This window comes from Arachis duranensis, chromosome 10 (genome assembly GCF_000817695.3).
Source record: "Arachis duranensis cultivar V14167 chromosome 10, aradu.V14167.gnm2.J7QH, whole genome shotgun sequence".
In the NCBI taxonomy this organism is placed as follows: Eukaryota; Viridiplantae; Streptophyta; class Magnoliopsida; order Fabales; family Fabaceae; genus Arachis; species Arachis duranensis.
In genome coordinates, this window is record NC_029781.3 from 98,968,655 (window position 1) to 98,989,181 (window position 20,527).

Genomic DNA, 20,527 nt, shown 5'->3' on the forward strand with positions numbered 1-20,527 from the left:
TAAGTGTAATTTATTTAGATGTGATTAAAAAATAATTGAATATTATATACAGTAAAAAATTAATATTATTGAATGATAAAATTAAAATTTATTTCTATGTATCATTTTTGTCTCCAACATTTTCGTTCTATTTAAGTCCCTAACGTTTCAAAATCGTCTTAATTTTGCCCCGTCGTCAATTCTGTTAACGGATCCCTAACGGCAGGATAACATTGAGCTAATTTTGAAACACTAGAGACTTAAATATGACGATTAAAATGTTAGGGAAAACTTTGAAACTTACCCCAAACGTTGGGGACAAAAACAATACTTAAAAATTTAATGTCAAACTGAACGTATTATCAAATTATTGAGAAGAAAGACTTGAGTAAGGGAATTAGATAAAAGAGAATGAGAATGAGAATGAAAGCACAAAACCTCAATGTTAAAGGAGAAGAAGTGTTCTTCTCAACCTGAGTCTGTAATGGTCTTCTATTAGCATCACAAGACATCATTAAAAATCAATTATTTGAAAAGAATATAATAGAAGTTCATAAGTTTAATTTTTTAGAGAAGATGGTTAAAAAAAATAAGCGCGGAAAGATAATAAAAGTAAAAGAAGCTAGAACGTGAGGATACTAAAAAATAAAATAAAATCTTAATTATAATTATAATTAGAACCCTTGATTTTATCAAGGGTTGAGATCAAACACTGGATAGTGTCAATTTTTTTTCACCAGAGACATAACCTCCTTTTAGTCTCTGTGTACTTTTCAACCGATGAACAAAAATAGTGTAACTGAAATGTTTGCCGAATACTTTGATAACAATAGAACCTAAATTGGGCTCCATCAAGACTTTCCGTCCTTCTTTAGAGAACGTAATGGCAGGAGGAGAAAGATCCCCCTTATTTCCTAGACACTACTGCAAGTAAGTCTCCATCCAAAGAATCGTCAACAACCAAAGGCTTTGGATGTAAAATTTTTATTAGTTTATCCCTGAAAGAGATTTTGGATCCCTTAACCCCTTTTATACACCGGAAGCACCCACCTCATCACTCTCTCCCTTATTACTACCGTTGGCGTGACTGAAATTTTCACTGTATTTTTCTCTCTCATTGCTATGCCCTTCTCACCTTTTCTCTCTTTCCTGCTCATGTTGAATTCTCCAATAATATGAATCAATATTTTTTTATAATTTTTTTAATCTATAAATTTATAGTTTAAAGTCTAGAATTTATTATTGAACTTTAGAATTTAGAGTTCATGGTATTTTATTTTTTGTTTTTCTTTTTTTATTTATCTTTAATAGCAAGTTTATTTTTAAAAAGTACTTTACTATTTACTTTTTTTGGAGTGCATTATTTTTCACCATCTAATATTAATTGTAACAGTTTAACTAGGAATCTTTTAAAAGTTGTACAATATTCAACTTTTTATTACAATAATTTTAAAAAAAATAAAACAAGCACATCTAAAAATTCTAAATAGATTTAGTGTCTTTTTAAAATTAAATACACATTTAAAATACAAACTAAATAAAATTGAAATTTAAAATTTAAATTTAAATTTTAAATTTTTATTTTAAATTTTTTGGTAATTCTGCTTGCAAAATTTTAAAAAAATTTGGTTGAGTTCATTCGTGAAGATATGTTATCTTTCTTTTTCCACTTATAAAAAGTTTTATTTTTTTAAATTTATGTACAATATTAGAAGTGTCTGTATTTTTTGAGAGTTGTAATATTAATCTAATTTAGATGTGTCAATACTTAATTTTAGATGTGTTTATGTTGTTCATTATGTTCTTATGTACATATATAAATTTTTTTACATGAGTTTTGGATGTGTTGATAAAATATTTAGAGTACATTCTTATAATTTTGGATGTGTATTTAAGTTTAATTTTGGATGTATTTTAAAAATATTTTGAATAAAATATCATACTATCAGATATGTTATAATTGAAAAATAACAATTATTATTTTTATAACCATACCATCTACATCTTTCCTCTTAAATTCCAAATTTTTTTTTGCTTCTTTGCTCAAACTACTATTAATAAAATTAAATAAGAATAGAATTTTTATGTTTATTTTTAAATATAATTAAAAATGTTGAACATGATGTTTCTTAACAAATTACATAAACACATGTGTGAAAGTAGTGATACCTTTCACCAATACAGAACAAGAGAGTGCTTCAGTTAGAAGGTGGTGATGCGTCTTCACCAATAAAGACGAAAAAGAAAATTCAAAAGGAAGGTACCTTTTTGGTTTTGGATTCACTAATAATGTAGTGTGAATGTCCCATAGAATAAGGAATAAAAAACTTTATTTATTATGTGAAGTTAGGGTAAAGAAAGCAAAGTCACAATAACTAACTATGATATTGAAGTGGGTGGGTTTTAAAATTTAAATTAAATTTATTTATAGATATGTATCTATAAAATAAAGACATGTTTCAATAAAAAATAATTAGATATTATTTAAATTTAATTAAAGGCTGATTAAAAGTTGATTAGTGTTATACAACTAGCATTTTCCTAATTGTAAAGATATTTATAACAAGATTTAATATTGTAAAGAATTTTATAAGATTATCTAATCAAATTCATGTTTAGATGAGTTGGTACATTCATGTATTTAGATGGGTTACACAATTATCTACTCAAATTCATGTGTTTAGATGAGCAGGCGAATTCATGTGTTTAGATGGGTTGGTTCCACGGTTTCCGACCCCTCACCCAGATGGACGGCCCACTCAGCTGCCACCCTGCCCATGGGCGAATGGCCACTACGGTCGCTGCCCACACTTGTGTCCCTTTGACGGACAATCCTCTTGGCCGCTCAAACAAACCCCTCCTCCACCCTATGCTCCTTGCCCCTTTTTATACATTAAGGAAATTCAATTACTTGCCTAATTAATATATGTGTTTCTTTGTTTTTAGATAATTATTTTGAGTTATTTTACAAATTTTTATATTATTTAATGCTATACGTATAAATGTTTTTGTAATTAAATCCAACCAAGTTGACATAAGTGCAACAAAAAAATAGGCGCGCATGCGTTATCGCTTCTTTTTTGTACTTTGTCAGTACAAAAATTTTTGTTGGAGAACAACTTATTGACATAGCACATAAATTTTTACATATAGCAAAAATTTTAGTATAAAAATTTTTATACATAACACATAAATTTTTATTCATAGCACAGAAATTTTTTGTACATAGTACATAAATTTCTTCTGTGAATGTAATTTGTTGGTTGGGTAAATCAATGTTTTGAATATGTTAGTTCTTTAAAAATTGGCGTTGTGCATAAAAATTTTTTGTGCTATATGTATATTGTGAGTTGGGTGTCAATGTTTTGGATATGTAGTTCTTTAAAATTTTTTGTATTGTGCATCAAAATTTTTGTACTCTAATGTTTTAAACATATATAAAAAAGAAGAAGATCTAATGACGATGATGAAAGAGGATGCAAAGTCAAAAGAAGGAGAAAAAAATCAAATAAGAGAAGAAAAAAAGACGATGATGATGATATTGAAAAAGAAGATGACAACAACGATAACAAAAGAGAAGAGAAACAGGAGGAAGAGAAAAATGAAAAAACAGCAGCACAACAATGTATACATATGTACATTTGAAGAAGCGCACACTGTAACTTAATTGAGTACTTGATTTAAAAAAATTTGGACGCTGCAGTACTGCATATTTAAGCAATCTTCTTAAGTTTGGCTCAAATTGTTCTCCATTAAACAGTATTTTGTACTTGTTTCGTTATATCTATCACTTATTATGATGTGGTAAACATTCCTCAAGTTCTAAAATTATATTTAATGATGTGGTAAACGCCTTAAGTTCTAAAATTATATTTAGTAAAATTTAATCTCCATACATCATTAGTATAAAAGAATTCTACACATGCATCAAATATATTTACTACATAAATAATCATTTAAAAAACACATATAATTAAACAAATATATAAAAAATATTTTACGATATCAATCAAAATTAAACTGTGACAGACAGATGGTATGCTACTACTAACTAGTTGAAACTTGGGACCCATTGGTTGGAAAATACCAGCATCGAAAGCTTCCACCCACGAATTTTATTGTTCGTCATCTTTCTTTTACAAGCAAGGTCAGTTATTACTCGTATCAAAATCTTTCCACACTCATTACAAGCATAAATTCTAAACCCTGGAAATTTACACTAAAACACAACACATGCCTCTCACCAAGGACCACCAAATCAAACTCAAATCAGAATCATGAATTGATGATACATTGCTATATACAGGCATTCACAAATCTCAAAACCAAACTCTATACAATGGTAGTAACGGATACAGCTATACAGTTGCAACAGATGCCACACAAATAGTGCCGCAAACTTAAACTTGAGAATTATGGAGGAGCGGATCGCGGTTGCTATTGGGCCTATCGGAGTATCTGATTGGCATCAGGGCTGGATCATTATATGCATTGGCCATTGTATCATAGAATTCCGACATGTTATGGTCATTTTGATCTGCTCTGTCCTTCTTGATCAAACACTCAGCAGGATAGTCCTTAAACATAGGGAAGAACCGATTCTGGCAATACTCGTTGAATAGAAGTGTGAGAATTGGAAGAGGAATAGTCAATGCAGATGCCAGAGGAAGCGTTTTCAGGCCAAAAATCCCAATGGCTATTACATGCATCAATATCAATGAAAAAATTGTGGAGTTGTGCACTGTTGGCCAAAATTGTCCTCCAGTCTCGTACTTGGGCACATAAACTTTTAGGAACTGTCACCAAAAGATGTTCAAGGCAATGTTAGAATTTCATTCATGAAAAGAAAAAAAGATAACAGCAACTATACCTGTGTCAAAAACAAAAAGAAATGCAAATGCATATAATATATGGGAAAAGCAATAACAATATCAAACCTGGTTGCGGAAAATGATGTATCCCAAACAAAAGTAGACCAAGAGAAATGGCAGTATTAGTGGAGCAAGGATGAAGTATGTTACACCAAGAAGACCAAAGAGGCGAATCCTGGGAATTTCACTGTGGTAAGGAATTGATGGGGGCTCAAAATCATCATCACTGTTGCTACTAAAAGTTCTACTAATAAAATTGTATAGAAGTGTAGTCAATTGAAAGAGTTCCGACGCTATAGTGGTCCACCCAGTTGTGACAACATATGCTATGAAAAACGATGCCTGCAACAAGGGAAAGTATATGAAATTTCATCTTTGAAGATTGGATTTTGGTAACAGGCATTTATAACAAAACAAAATTAAGTTGAGAAACAAAAAAAATTGATAACTCGGTGCGGTTGTTTCCGCCTCTTTAAAGATAACTGATTTTTGACTGAGAATTTACTTCATACTTCTTGTATGATAAACAAACGCACCATCAATCTATGTTATAAAATACTGGAGAAATTTTGTGAAACTTCATATAATATGACAATCAATAATGATTATCACCTGTGCTGGTACAGCTTCAGCTAGTACTCTGGGAATCTCTTTGGGCTCAAGAAAGACGTTCACTCGATAAAGAGCTGACCCTGATAGTACATTTGCAAAGAAAATGTTCCATATGGTAAACAATAATACTTTAGTACATGCACTCTTTTGAATCTGACTCAGTGATATGTATCCTTGCATGGATGAAAGCAGAATCATAATAGGTGGAACAAAGGACAGAAACAATTGAAGAATCAAACTGGGAAGGTATCCTGTTACAACTTGGCTCACAACAGACCTGCAAACACATGTTGCAAATTCATGGTAAGAAAACTTTAGTGCAAATAATAAAGCAATGAAGTATACTCTCAACTTGCAATCACAAACTCAACAAGTCAACAGTTCAATGGGGAAAAAAGGGATAATGTATTCCCCAGAAAACTGTATCATAGACACACTTGCGTGCGCTCACGCACATTGCCTAATATACATTGTGTGATGGTGATATATGATTCTTCTTAATATGCTGTATGAGGGCCTTCAAACTAAAACTCTGGATATATTATTCCGAATACTGAATCTAAGGTGTAACCCATCCCGCTTATGACTATTCAAAGAAAGCAGCTCTTAGCGAGAATGAATTCAGCTAATGGGAGATTGCCAACAGCCTGCGATACAAGCACTGATGCAAGTAAGGTCTAAAATATGATTAATTTTCGTAATTAACAAAAAAACCTTCATAGCTTACCAGATGAAAGATGAAAATATGTTTGTGCATAAAATTAAAATGGCAATTAATGTGAAAAATATGTGCCACGACCAACAAAAATGTGTACATTTAAAAGCAGATGCTTTATACAACTAAAAATCTAAAAGTCAAATATATATTTCAATGGACGTAGAGAATGGAAGTCTGCATGCAAAGGTAGTTATATTATTATCTAACTCTGATGCATGCTCTCATGGAAGATGAAGGTCAACAGGTAGGAATTCCTACTTACAGTCTCAGTAAGTCTGTAAGAAAAGGGAACCAGGTTTCCAACTGATCAAGATGTGTCAGTCCTTGTACAATTGCCACTGGGATTAAAAATAAAACTGTAAGAGTAGCACATGCAACAAAAACTACCAGCTTGCTTATCCATCTTCGAATGAAGGAAACAGTGAAGAAAGGCCAATAAACATCACGAGGCTCGGGAGCTTGCTCAGTAACCCATTCTGTGGGATTGACACCTTCTTGAATGTGTAGAGCTATGGCAGCACCAAATCTTGTCTTAAATGAGACAAAGGCAGCTGGAACTTCCTTCAAGTTTGTTGATAGCACAAGTCAATGTATTAGACATCATTATTGTCATTACAACCTAATTACTAAGAAATATACTGATTGTAGGAAAGAATATCCTCCATCAAAATAACTATTGATATGAATAATCTAATAGACAACATATTATAAAGGAGGAGACAAGTGCTGTGCAAGCCAAACTGAACATAATCATGAGCTAGTACGTGAATTTTTTTATGATTATTTTTTGCTTCAAGAAATAAATATTACATTAGGATCTTCTATCTAGCAAATGAAATCTATGCTTCATTTTAGTAAATGGTGAATTACCTCGTACAAATCAAATGTTCAATTCTTTCTCTCCATATTTTCTCATGAAAAGTATAAAAAAACCCTCCTTGTACATCTAATCCTGTTAGGCTGTTACTTTAGAACGTGCATTTTAATCATGTGACTTTAATATCGCAGTCCCAATCCCAGAAAAACGAACAGGGTTATAATAGACCTATGATAGTCAACATAAAACTTAGTTGCATCCCAATCCATAGACGCGACGCAATGATGTCTTGGATCCATATAGCCAACCCCATTCAGTGGAAAAAGGCTTTGTTAAGAAAGAAAGAAATAAATTACTATAAAATTTGCTAATGATTTTTATTTTTTGATGATAGAAGTCTAAAATACGGTCAATTTTGGTCCAAACACTCTTGTCTTATTATTTTTCAGTATTTGAGAGCTCCTAATGCGATCTCATTTCCCATATTTCCCATTTCCTGTCTCATCTGAAATAGAATTGATATATGAAAACTGAATTTTGTTGCCTGCCACATCTTGTCATTATTAATCAAGTTGGTAATACCGAGTAAAACCAAATCTTAACAACATAATCCGTGTTAAATATGCAGTGACAGTCAATTTGGTTTAAATTATGATTTAATGAAGTAATAATCTAATTAACGTAGTTTATTATCAGGCAGCATGTAAACCAATTAGATATTAAACAAGCTTTTGATGAAAAATGTTATTTTGTTATCACGTGAGTAGTGAAGGTTGTTATTTATGCTTAGACATGAGAGTTACCTTGGCTGCCACTGATGATTGTTCCATTCTGACATTATCTTCCAGGTCTCCCAATCTCCTTTCATAGTGATCCAAAAGATCAACTTTACGCCCGAAAAGTCCAAAAAGACCATCGCGCCTTTGACTTTGAGGAGCATCACTTTTTGATTTCAAACGGGTTAGCTTTTTGTACATTTTATCTGCATCAGCCTTCAAAGAATAAACTTTAATAGTAAGATATATAGGTAATACTAGAAGACTAGAAGAAAAAATTTGATGGTTGGTGAAACTATAAGGCTGTGTTTGGTATAAGTTTTGTCTTCCTTCTGTAGTTATGTTTCCACTTTTGTATCTTATGACACACAATATTGTATACTTGTACCAGCTCCAAACACATTTTGGTATCTCTCAATTACCAAACACAATCTAGATATCCAAAATGTTTAACACTCATGAAAGAAAGAAAAACAGACAAGATGCAAAGCTTTCCCTCAAGTATTATATAGAGAATGCATGAAAATAGGCCCTGATCTTTGCAGGAAACAGACGCGAGTTGTGTACTGTTATCTTGCCTAAAACACCATAATTTCAACAAATTATTGGTTAATAGGGAAGAAGTGATAAAGTGATTATTTAATTGATGTTCCATATTTAACATGTAGGAATTCTGGAGAAAGATCAAGTCAAGGGAGGGAGCTCCAGAGGGAAAAAAATATGCTCACAGTAAGATTTTGAAGTCTACTGCTTCGACGGATCACAGAATGTGAAAGATACGTAGAAGGGTGATACTCCTGGAAAAAGCGCTCAACAGTCTCACTACATGTGCTTCCAGGTGGAATAGGAACACCACGGACTAACAAGGTATACTGATGAGGCTGAGGTTTGGATGAATAAAAACAAGCAATTCTTTTTGATGAAATGTAAGCATACTCCTGCATATGGCATTAAATTAAACACAGAAGACAATCATTCTCTTGACAAAATAATAGGAGAATTTGTCTGTGTTTACAAATAAAAGTATAATAAAACTTACATAATAAAGAAGATAGCAAACAACTCCAGTGAAAACATATGCAGCACTGAAATGGATCCATAACCTTGATAAAAGCCAATCTAGGTATCAGAATTTCAATGTTACAATAAAAGATAATTAAAAATCTCAATAATGCTCATGTAACACTCCTTTCATTTGAACATGCTATGTAACCACAACAGAAAATAAATAAATAAATAAAATTATATCATAAGTGTCATGATAGACTTATATAACAAATGTCGTTTTAGAAATCAGGACATCAAAATACAAATGCATGAAAATTAAAACTTTGGCCTTCTTAATCTAGTCGAAACATTCCTAGCCACATTGCCATGTCAGAGGAGGCAATGAATTTCAAAATTAAGGCAACAGTGTTGTTTATTTCAGAAACATAAACTGCAAAGAGAAGAAAGATGTCAACTCTAGGAGACTATTCACAAATTTGGTGTCATTCAAACAAATGATTTTGTAGAACCTAATAGAAGTCACCTGACCTGTAGGTGGATTTATTAAGTAAAATGTGTGTCTTCAGATTTAATATCAATATATATCCTAGACATCAATGTATCATTGTTATATAGTTCTTCATCATGAATAGATAATATCTGAGTTATTGATACATAATATTCACCTGTTTGAACCGTTGTTAACATTAGATATACTGAATGAGTCCAAAGACTTGTGCTGAAAATCTGAGTCATCTTTAAGCTGAGTCCCCAAGTAATTAATTGGGAGAAGAACGCACATTCCAATTATTCCTCCAAATGTAAATACTTTTAAACTGTACAATGGCATAAGAAGGGAAAAGGGTCAGCTGAACCAAATAAAAGAGCCCTCCCAAAGCAAGGATACTCAAACTAGAGAGACCAATAATAGTTTACAGCAATATGGATACAAAGGTTAATGAATGCTGAGCCATGGTGGTTACATATAAATATGTCACATTGAAAATGTGAATATCCACTCAGAATTTGATATAGAAAATACTTAAAGTCAGTCAAAAGGAAAATGAATGAATATAATTGAGTATAGACACGTTAAAACAGAATACAACCTTTAGTAGTGTAGTATATAAAGTTCTCTTGTATTGCAGAAATCAGCTATGGATATTTACAATATCCATTAAAATGAGTAGATATATGATTTAAAGCATCTTCAAATCTCCAAACTTTTAGTCAACCAAACATTTCACCTCACCTAAAGATAAATATGCGCATGAAGACAAAAGCATCTAGGCCTGCGTTTGACAAAAATTCTTCCTCCGAAGGCTCCCATGCCTTTCTCACCCATCCAGCAGTAGGTAGCAACCGCTCCAAGTTAAATTGACCACCCTCTTTAACTTTTCCTTCAGCAACTAAGCGTGGTGCATAGACAGTGACATTACCAGGCTGCTTTCGCAATATAGAGTATAGGGTGAAAAATAAAAGACAGAGGCCAAGATTAATGGCAACGGAAGTCAAAAGAGCAGAAAGAATCATAATTTAAATTCGGAGACACCAGAAGTTTCAGCTCTTGACACGTGATAACACAACTGTAGACCTGAAAATGAATCGAAATATTCGGCATCAGCACATAGCCAAGGATCACAGAAAATTTCCAGTTTTGGTTCCATTGTAATACTAATGCATGCCCAAGTAAGAAGAATCCCAAACAAAAGAGGAAGCACAATGCAAACAACCACTCAGCATTAAGCACCAAAGAACAGCAACATAAGAACACTAAGCAGCTGAATTTTGAACTTGTCCAAGTCCAACACCATAAATCTACTTCATCAATCATTGACCTTAATCTGTTCTTTCAGATGATTGATTATATAAGAAGCATAAGTTAATTCTAAACTCCTGATGCTATAATAAAGTCAACATACAAATTTAGAACAATGAGGAACGCACCAATTTTGCCAAATTAACGTGCTCGTAATAATGAAACAAAATTCATACATGTTCAAACAGAAAATGAATAGCTTGAAGTTGAAGAGAAAGAGAGAAGAGAACCTGTATTGCGCAGAAGCAGCGAAAGAGATAAGCACGTGAATTGAGTAACGACACAACTCACAGAAGTAGCAGAAACAAAAGACGATGCAGGAGCCGACTCTTACTCTGCTGCAATTATTATTTACAGATTTATATTTTGAGTAGATTAACTTTAAAAAAATATTAATAAAATCCGTTAAGATAGTAAAGGTAGATAAATTAGTTTAAATTAACATCTTTTATTTTAATTATAGCGACTAATTTAAAAATAACGTAGTGGCATTTATCATTTTAAAAGATTTTATTAATATTTTTTTACGAGTTTTATTTGTAACTTTATTCTTATTTATAAATGATGAGGCGCCGTGCTTGGTGCCTTGGTGGCAGTGATGGATTGAAAAGCAACGACCAGTCGACCACGTGCTGCACCTTCGTTCCTTTCTTTTCGCCATGGGTTTTCTTCTCTATTACATTACATTTTTTCCCATTTCATATATCGCATTTCATGCATCAGACATGTGAAATAATATATTATATATCAAAATTAATTATTAAAACTTTAAGAACAATAAAATCTCTAGCTCCACAAACTTCTCTTGTAAAATTATTGCACGTGGCTTAAGCATATTTAACTTATATTATAAAAATTATTATTATATAAATACTAAACATTAATAGTCAAACAATTATATATATTTAGTAACCAATTTGGGTTGGTTAAGTAATAACCAACAATTTGGATTGGTTAAGTGGTCAGTTCACTTATCTGTTTAAGTAAGTATTCGAGGTTCGAATTTCATTTTGTATTTATTCGCATAAAAAAATTATATATATTTAATGTTTAAAAATATTGATTATTTTGCTACATAAAACATAAGTATAAGATAAAGAGATATTTAGTTTCTATTACAATTACACAAAAGTATTTATTCGCATAAAAAAATTATATAGAAATAATGATAACAAATTATTAAATAATTTAATTTATTTTATTAAACTGTTTAATATAATACATATTCACATGTTAATTATTATTTTTATGCGAACAGTAATTATCTTAAACAAATTCACCATGCATGCATGTATAAATACCGTAATTCATATTGTTGTTTCGCATCGTATGGTAAAACTCAAGTCTCGATCAGCAAGCACCATGCATGTCTAGACCCAACTCTATACATACTTTATATATTGTTTTTATACAGCAAAACTACAAAACACAGATTACATATTACAGCAAGATCCAAACTTTTCACTGTTAAAGTTAGTAGTTGAAGAGTAAAATGATGACGATGATGATGATTTATTAATTGTTCTTTTGGGGACATTAATCTGACTTATTTTTGTTTGGCTCAGGTAAATTTCCTGAAATGGCATCACAAATTGTTCCCCAGGTTTAAAAGATAAGTCGTTTGTCTCAAACTTTATCGATCAAAATGGAAATGGATTAGAAATGAAGAACTTTAAGGTACATGGAATCTATACAGTATACACAAAAGTTCAATTGGTATAAGGAACGTATGAACTATGAATGCTCAAAATTTGGGTGAAACCTAGAATGTAGTGGAATAGTAAGGAGCAGTTCGAGGCATTCACAGAATCTGTGGAAAGCCTTCAATGCTGCCTCTAATGGAGGATTCTGAATTAGCATCAAGCCTTCTAAACGCTAGCTTTTGTTGAGGAAGTTGACCATTAGCAAACGCTGTGACTTCAGTGTCTACCAAAATTGTGTCCTCATCCTTAAATTCTCCTCTAAGTATACCCTTGGCAAGTTCATTTTCCACATTTTGTTGAATCACTCTCTTGACCGGCCTAGCGCCGTAGTTCGGATCATACCCCAAACTTCCGAGAAGTTGGATTGCAGCATCTGTGACTTTGATTCTCATCTTGCGATCTGCGATTCTCTTCTGCACGCGCTCCAACTGTGTAATGAAGTTACAAAGTGAGCTTTGGACATTAAATTACAGGAAAAGATCCTCGCAATAATCATGCTCAAGATAACAGATATGCAGATCAGAAATTATATTCCAGACTAGTTTATTAAAATGCAGTTGTCATCCATCCAAAATTGATAAACTCAAACCACTTGAACCATATTTCTTAATAGCATTCTTAATTAAGATGGAGGATGGGAGGGAAAACTACCTGTAACCTGACAATGCTGCTAATTTGGTCACGGTTTAGAGGCTGGAAGACGATATACTCATCAACTCTATTCATGAACTCAGGCCGAAAGATGGACCTTGCAGCGTCCATTACCCGCTGCTTTATGGTTTCGTATGCTAACTCTTTCGGTACAGTGTCATCATCTGTGTTGAGAATGTACTGTGATCCAACATTTGAGGTCATGATGATGACAGTGTTGGTAAAACTTACTGTGCGACCCTGCGAATCAGTCACTCTTCCATCATCCAAAATTTGGAGAAATACATTGAAAACATCTGAATGAGCCTTCTCAATCTCATCAAACAAAACAACAGCGTACGGTCTGCGGCGAACTGTCTCTGTAAGTTGGCCTCCCTCTTCATACCCAACGTATCCAGGAGGAGCTCCGATTAATCTTGAGACCGTATGCTTTTCCATGTACTCACTCATATCAATTCGTACAAGTGCTTCTTCTGTGTTGAACAAAAAGGAAGCGAGAGCCTTAGCCAGCTCCGTCTTACCAACACCAGTGGGTCCCATAAACATGAAGCTAGCAATAGGGCGATGAGGATCTGAAAGACCTGCTCTTGAACGTTGGATAGCCTCAGCTACCGCCTTAACTGCAGGATCTTGACCTACAACACGCTTATGGAGCTCTTCTTCTAGCTGCAACAACTTGTCTCTCTCTGATTGTTGAAGTTTTGAAACAGGGATTCCAGTCCACTTGCTTACAATTTCAGCAATATCATTGCCTGTAACTTCCTCTCTGAGCATGGACTTGCCTGAGCTCATGTATTCATGTAACTCCTTCTCTGCACTTTCAAGTTGCTTTTGCAAGGAGTTCAGACTACCATACTTCAATTCAGCCGCACGATTAAGATCATATTCACGCTCAGCCTGCTGGATCTCAAGATTTACCCTGTCTATCTGCATGCATAAATACAGAAGTGATCTTAATATTTTTTGGACATTCAAATACGGTCTGCTGTTCGTTTAATTTTCCTTCCTCACTTATTTAATTGAAAATCTAAACGCACCTTAGGCAAAAAAAAATATATAAAAATTTAATAACACACCTCTTCTTTGATTGACTGAAGTCGAGTCATTACAGACTTCTCATGCTCCCATTGCTGAGTCAGTTCGTCCTGTTTCTCTTTTAAGAGAGAAAGCTCTGCCTCAAGACGATTCAACCTATCTTTAGAAGCCTTGTCTGTATCATTCATAAGAGACAGTCTCTCCATCTCTAGTTTTAACACTGACCGGTTAATCTCATCAAGTGCAGTAGGTTTAGAAGTAATTTCCATTTTTAGTTTTGCAGCTGCTTCATCAACCAGATCAATAGCTGCAATTTCAGAAGTGTTAGAAAAACAATAATATTTGAAGAGCATTAACAATGTCTATTAACATATAGCTAGTTCTTGGCAGGTAATGGCAGGCAGTTGCAGAGTATTATTGTTAGTGCATTCTGGATCAATTGTAAGTAGTTGCTATAATTATTTCCCAAACTTATCCTAGTTGTATAAATAGCATGTTAGAATGAAAGAGAGAATTTAAGAGCTTTGATGATCTTAATGAAAGTAATGCTATCATGATACCTCAACTACTTATAATTCATACATCAACTACTCGCGATATACTCTACAACGATCAACCACTACCTGCCAACAAGTAGCGATAACTATACAGGCATTTGTAACATTATTGATTTCTAACAATAAGTGATTTCTAGCAATTCATGACAATAAATGATTCTAGACCAATACAGAAATGTAGTCATTTATGCTTTTAGAAAGAATCTGGCCAAACACAAATAAGAGAGGAGAACCTAAAGCAATATATTGACCATTCGAAAGCAGTCTTTTGAAATGAAGTATAATTTGATGTCTGCTCACACGTATGTACATCAGTGGATAGTAGAGACTAGGGAAGTGCTTTAAAGATTTTACGGAATAGATGCAATAACTTATATCATTTATTCTTTAAACATGATATACTATTCTCCTGGCACTAGCATTTCCAAGGTGTTGAAAAGCAGACAAATTCTATTCTAACAAAAATCTATAACCATAACCTACACTGAATTCACATGTTTTTATACTACACTTCAAATCAGTCAAAAAATGTCCTGATCTTTGATCGAGAACAAAAACTCGTACTATGAAACTTGTAAGGGGTCAAGATACCAATTACCACAGATATGATATTTGTTGTTACAAGAAAGCATAAATGCTTGAGAAAATTTCTCATTGCATCAAATTTTCATCAACCAAGTGTTTGTCACCTGTAATTAATACCTTTGTCAGGCAAAAATCTCCCACTTATGTAACGATCTGAAAGGATTGCAGCTTCAACAAGTGCACTGTCAGAGATGCGTACTCCATGATGCAGCTCATATCTTTCCCGCAGTCCCCGTAGAATTGAAACAGTATCTTCAACTGAAGGTTGGTCAACATAAACCTGTTGGAAACGGCGCTCTAGTGCAGGGTCCTTCTCAATATATTTCCGATACTCATCTAGAGTTGTTGCACCAATACATCTCAGCTCCCCCCGACCCAGCATGGGCTTCAAGAGATTACCAGCATCCATTGCACCATTTGTAGCACCTAACATACAGGAAAATTAGAAATTGTAATCAAGTTCAACTTTCACATCTTTAATTTTAAATACGCATTTGGAGGCATCAACAACACACTGATGTAACATTTTAGGGAAAATACATGAATTTAAATGTATCATCTTTGATCATCCAAATATCCATGGATCTGACGGGCTTTTGTATAGAGACCAATTATGTGCACAGAATAAGCAAAACAGATGTACATGAAATTAGCGTGAATTGTGCAGACCCTTCAGACAGCTTTTACAACACCAAAGAATCAGATATCTAAAAGTGGAAAGTTTTGAAGCCTGCTACCTGCCCCAACAACTGTATGGATCTCATCAATGAAAAGGATAGTCTGACCATCAGATTCGGTTACTTCTTTGAGAACAGCTTTCAGCCTATCCTCAAATTCTCCTCGATACTTTGCTCCAGCAATAAGTGCACCCATATCAAGAGAAATAAGCTGAAAAGAAACAAGTGCATCATATCTATTTCAGTATTTCACAAATCCTGGCCAGCTTACGCAGTACCAAAAGAACAGAAAAAATAACATAAATATTATTACAAACTTGTAAAGCAAAAGAAAAAAATAAAAACTAGAAGTGCAGTGTATATATAATAGAGACCAAAATAGTGAGAAACTAGATAATAGCATAAAGTGAATATTGACTGATTTAGATTGAAATTCCCTTCTGGGGTATTATGAAGGAGTAACCTAGGTACAAAACCAAAAGGGGCCCAATACTTTAACTAGAGGAGCATCGAGTTCACCAAACCTCGACCCAGCATCACACGTCTCTAGGTATGAAGGGATCCAGTGCCCAACTACCAACGCCTTTCAGAATTGCCTTATCGGAGCCAAGCCAGGAATGGCTGTTAGTGGACACCCACCACTTTTAACCGATTAGAGAGGCCCTCTTTAATACATTACAAAAAGATGTCCATAAGATCTAGGTTTATGCTGACTTTTAAGTCTGTGCTCCTCTGTCTAAGATAAAATTCACATGCACTTCTCCTTCTTCAGCATTCATCTCAGGAAATTAAACTAAACATGCACTCTCAAACGGACCAAATACAGGGAAGGAGAAACTTGAGGTACAAGAAGTTCAACACAGAAGTGGCTAACATGGATAGCAGGAGGCCTACAAGGAAACTCTAATTTGCAGCTCAAGTGATTGAGATGGATGCACTGAAAGAGAACAAGGTGTGAAATTAGGTTCGGTGGGATGACAGTGCCACCATGGTTTGCATGCATTGGGTGCTGTGACTCACTTGTACACCTCGAATCTGCATTTGGTATGGATTGTGCTGATATTTTTCAGATTTCATGAGAGCCTACACATTTACTGGAGTATGGATATGGGTATTGACTAGTGAATGCCTGATTACCATTGCAACAGTGTTTGTTGCTTAAAACTTGCTTCTGTGAACATTCTTTTTGTAATATTCTTGCCCTTTTATTCCATTTTCAGCTTGATCACAAATGCTAGAATAACTTAATTATCAGGATAAACCACATACCTTTCTGTTCATCAAAGCTTGTGGAACATCTCCTTGAACAATTCTTTGAGCGAGTCTATTACAAAAGCAAAGTCCGATCAATATGCAGAGCATATTAATGAAAACTATTAAAAAAAAACATCCACGTAAGTTATAACCAAGTATTTGACCTGCTCATATAATGAGAAAAACCGGTATGTGTGGCTCAAAAAAATATTCCAATGGCATTGATGTCCATACCAACCGAGCACAGTTTCAAATGACAAACTGCATCAGCTGTTGTGGATACAACATTGCAGTTGTGCCAACACCCAACAATTGTGGATTGATTTCACAAGAAAAATTGCCATGGACAATACATCATAATATGCATTTTAGAATAAATATTTCATGGCTCTGCATCAACTGCAACACACATTGCAGTCACCACAATGCTTGGAATCAAAGTAACTGTAATGAAACCACAACTTTGATGTGAATCCATGTATTAAGAGTAACTAGACAGTTGATCATACTATTTCTTCCATTCTAGTCTTCTTACTTTTGAATAGGTCCTCTTTCTAAATAGTATTGTAATGGTTATATAAATTATTATTTATGTCTTAAATATTAGAGGAGGAAAAAATGACATCTCCAGTTTATAAATCATTCAACTTTTTTTTCCACATGAGGTACCAATATTGTATGTATGAAGTGGTTACAGATGAAATCCAGGTAAGGAAAAATGGTAGCAGCATGTTGAATTTAATAAAGAAATATGTTAACAATAATACAAACACAAGCAAAAGCTATGAGGAAGACTAAGCACTTAGTCACTTACCCTTCAGAAATTGCTGTTTTCCCAACACCAGGCTCACCAATCAGCACAGGGTTGTTTTTGGTTCTCCTGGAGAGAATCTGAATGCACCTGCGTATTTCGTCATCTCTTCCTATGACTGGATCAAGTTTTCCTGCTTTAGCCATTGCTGTCAAATCTTTGCCATATTTTTCCAACGCTTCATACTTTCCTTCAGGATCTGTGATAATTTAATTTTAAGTTCAGACTTATGCATTATAAGATGTGGAAAATGAAAAATTCAATGTACAGCTCCAAACACTCCATGGAGTATTTCAGTCAGAACTAGAGTCCACGGGTTCACAGTAACATCTAAAGATACTAAATTTTCAATAAGAGACAATTAGCAACTCAATGTTGCCTACCCCGAAACAAAACAAGGTGGAAAAAAAGTAAGATAACATACACATTTATAGATAATGAACTAAATCTAAATTTGATTTTAAACAAAAAAATTATACATTATAATTGCAAAAACAAGGATAGTGAATAACCTTGGTCGATAACTGATTGGCGCCCTCTTATAGACTCTATGGCAGATTTTAGACCTTGTTCTGATATTTGAAAATCCCTAAATAATATCTTCCCAAATCGTCTATCTTGGGCAAAACCAAGAACGAAGTGTTCAACTGACACAAATGAATCACCATAGTCTTTCTTGATGTCCCTGGCTCTCTGAATCAATGCCTCCAAATCACGCCCCAGCATTGAACCAACTGATTCCCCTAGAACCTAACATGATCAGAGAAGTTACAATTAGTGAGGCTCTGGGCCTACAGGCTTAGGGAATAATATACTCAAATCAGATAAAAAGTGTAACGTTGCCAAATTTTAAAAGAATCTGAAAAGATTCAATTGGTGTTCATTTGCTCCATAACACATGCATATTTTGACATCTAACATAAACATGCCAAATTATCCAAATTCATAACTACTATGGAAGGTTGAAGACAATAACCATCAAAGATATTTATGTTTATTAGTTTTATTTCACAGGGGAAGGGAGGAAAAGGAAGTGATCTGAAGCGAGCAAGAGAGAGACTGAGAACGATATTTTACCCTTCAAAACCCCTTCCATTCTTTGCTTCCCCTCCAAATTTTAAGACTCACAAACACACGCTAAAGGAATAAAAGTTACTTAAGTTGGTCAATCACCTTAGGTTGCCGCTGAATGTGCTTATCAGTAGCCTCCAAAAGTCGAGTGTTATCTACCCCGACCTTGGAAAAGATCCGACGAGCAAGCCCATTCTTTTGTTCTAACAAAGCTTTCATCAGGTGCTCTGTCTCCACAATTTGATGCTTGTTCTCCTTAGCCACTTCTGGCGCTGAGACAATCGCTTGCCATGCCATTTCTGTGAACTCCTGTTGTGTAATCTGCCATGCATCAAAGCCCAATATAAATCACTTTGCCTCTGAAGCTCCAACCAGATCCAATTAGCCTCACAAGCAACAAATTATCCAAATCACAAACAAGTATCAAGTAACATAGTTGACCAAGTTCCAAAACAAATTTCTTTAGCAACTACAACTGGAAATGAGTCGAGCCAAGCCATGCCAGCCCACTAACACACAACAAAAAACGGTCTCATGCCAGCTTAAATTCGGTTCATTCAAGCTCGCAGGCTGTCCGATTTCAATACTAAGAAATAATTTAGTCCAAACTCAAAAGTCAAAACCAAAGGTTTTGAATTTCCATACTAAACAGTTGAACCTTTTGAACTATGAAAGTGTCATGTTTCTGGTTCAGATATATTCCAATTCAATCAGTGGTAGTAAAAACCAGGAACAGGAAGCTTGCTCAATCCAATCTGTGGTTCAGTTTTTAAATCATTGATAAAAACAGAAATGAAACTTAAAAAAAAAAACACTCAGATTAAATTGCTACTATGAACAGGATAAACGAATTTCGAAAGTTAGCAGCAACTAAAGACGTTAAAATAATCAATTGAAGTAATAACAACGATAATGATGAATGTCACTGATAGTAATGCTACCTTTCCGCTTGAAGATGTGCAGCGAATTGAGAACCCTTTAGGGTTCCTTCCAATTCGCGAAAACCTATTTGCTAAAGCCTCTCTTTTCTTCGTAGGAACAGAATTCAAGGTTCTCAGGGAAGTGGATTTCGCGGGAAAGGAGAGGGAGAGTTGTTGAAACCGCGCAAGAGGCGCGTCGTTTGATATTCTGCGACGAGGAATTGGAATTTGGAGCCTCGAAAACGACGTAGTTGAGGCCATGGCCGTAGTTACCGGAAAATATCTCCGGTGAAGTTGTTAATGTGACGGAAATATGGAATGCTCGTCTTTGTGGTGTATAATAGGAAAGTCATGAAATACGTGAACACGTTGTTGGATAAGCCGGGTGCGCAATGCGCCATCTTCACCCGGTTCACACAAATGGGCCTACTTTGGATATGAAAGGAAATGATAAATGAAAGTAATTTATTCAGCAACTATTATTGGAAAATTAAGGAATGGATATTTGTTTGGATTCTACTTTCATTTTCAATTTTTTTATCTTTAGGATTTTGTGAAGAAAAAAAATATATTATTTTCATCTCTTATTTCTATTTTCTTTTAACAAAATAAAAAAAAATACCAAGAATAAAAAAACAAAAAATGTAAATATAAACCAAACAAGCCGCTATTTTTTCCATAAAA

The 20,527-nt window shown here is 34.0% G+C and overlaps 2 protein-coding genes across 2 annotated transcripts; both read right to left on the reverse strand.

Moving 5' to 3' along the window:
* Positions 1–4,051: 4,051 nt before the first annotated feature.
* LOC107471208 (CSC1-like protein HYP1) lies at positions 4,052–10,946 on the reverse strand. Its single transcript, XM_016090655.3, has 10 exons — positions 10,810–10,946; positions 10,013–10,354; positions 9,447–9,596; positions 8,813–8,876; positions 8,502–8,711; positions 7,801–7,989; positions 6,443–6,741; positions 5,463–5,739; positions 4,917–5,192; positions 4,052–4,775 (listed from the first exon to the last, which is right to left on the reverse strand). Exons 2-10 carry the CDS (start codon positions 10,291–10,293, stop codon positions 4,380–4,382), a joined length of 2,142 nt encoding a protein of 713 aa, XP_015946141.1. The 5' UTR covers positions 10,294–10,354; positions 10,810–10,946; the 3' UTR covers positions 4,052–4,379.
* Positions 10,947–12,205: 1,259 nt separating this feature from the next.
* LOC107471192 (chaperone protein ClpB3, chloroplastic) lies at positions 12,206–20,206 on the reverse strand. The gene is made up of 10 exons (XM_016090635.3): positions 19,865–20,206; positions 19,026–19,244; positions 18,365–18,602; positions 17,856–18,051; positions 17,057–17,111; positions 15,848–15,998; positions 15,228–15,536; positions 14,010–14,275; positions 12,934–13,860; positions 12,206–12,710 (listed from the first exon to the last, which is right to left on the reverse strand). Exons 1-10 carry the CDS (start codon positions 20,102–20,104, stop codon positions 12,381–12,383), a joined length of 2,931 nt encoding a protein of 976 aa, XP_015946121.1. The 5' UTR covers positions 20,105–20,206; the 3' UTR covers positions 12,206–12,380.
* Between the last annotated feature and the right edge of the window lie 321 nt (positions 20,207–20,527).

Bases quoted from the DNA above. Each gene is read 5' to 3' on its own strand.
- LOC107471192 (XM_016090635.3), bottom strand. From the start codon at position 20,104: ATGGCCTCAACTACGTCGTTTTCGAGGCTCCAAATTCCAATTCCTCGT. The intron at 17,112-17,855 runs GTAAGTGACTAA...CTTTTGTAATAG, and splicing joins AAAACAGCAATTTCTGAAGG to ACTCGCTCAAAGAATTGTTC. The intron at 15,537-15,847 runs GTAGCAGGCTTC...CCTGTATGTTAG, and splicing joins CCATACAGTTGTTGGGGCAG to GTGCTACAAATGGTGCAATG.
- LOC107471208 (XM_016090655.3), bottom strand. From the start codon at position 10,293: ATGATTCTTTCTGCTCTTTTGACTTCCGTTGCCATTAATCTTGGCCTC. The intron at 7,990-8,501 runs GTGAGCATATTT...TATTCTTTGAAG, and splicing joins GTAGACTTCAAAATCTTACT to GCTGATGCAGATAAAATGTA. The intron at 5,193-5,462 runs GTGATAATCATT...CCCTTGTTGCAG, and splicing joins CTGAAGCTGTACCAGCACAG to GCATCGTTTTTCATAGCATA.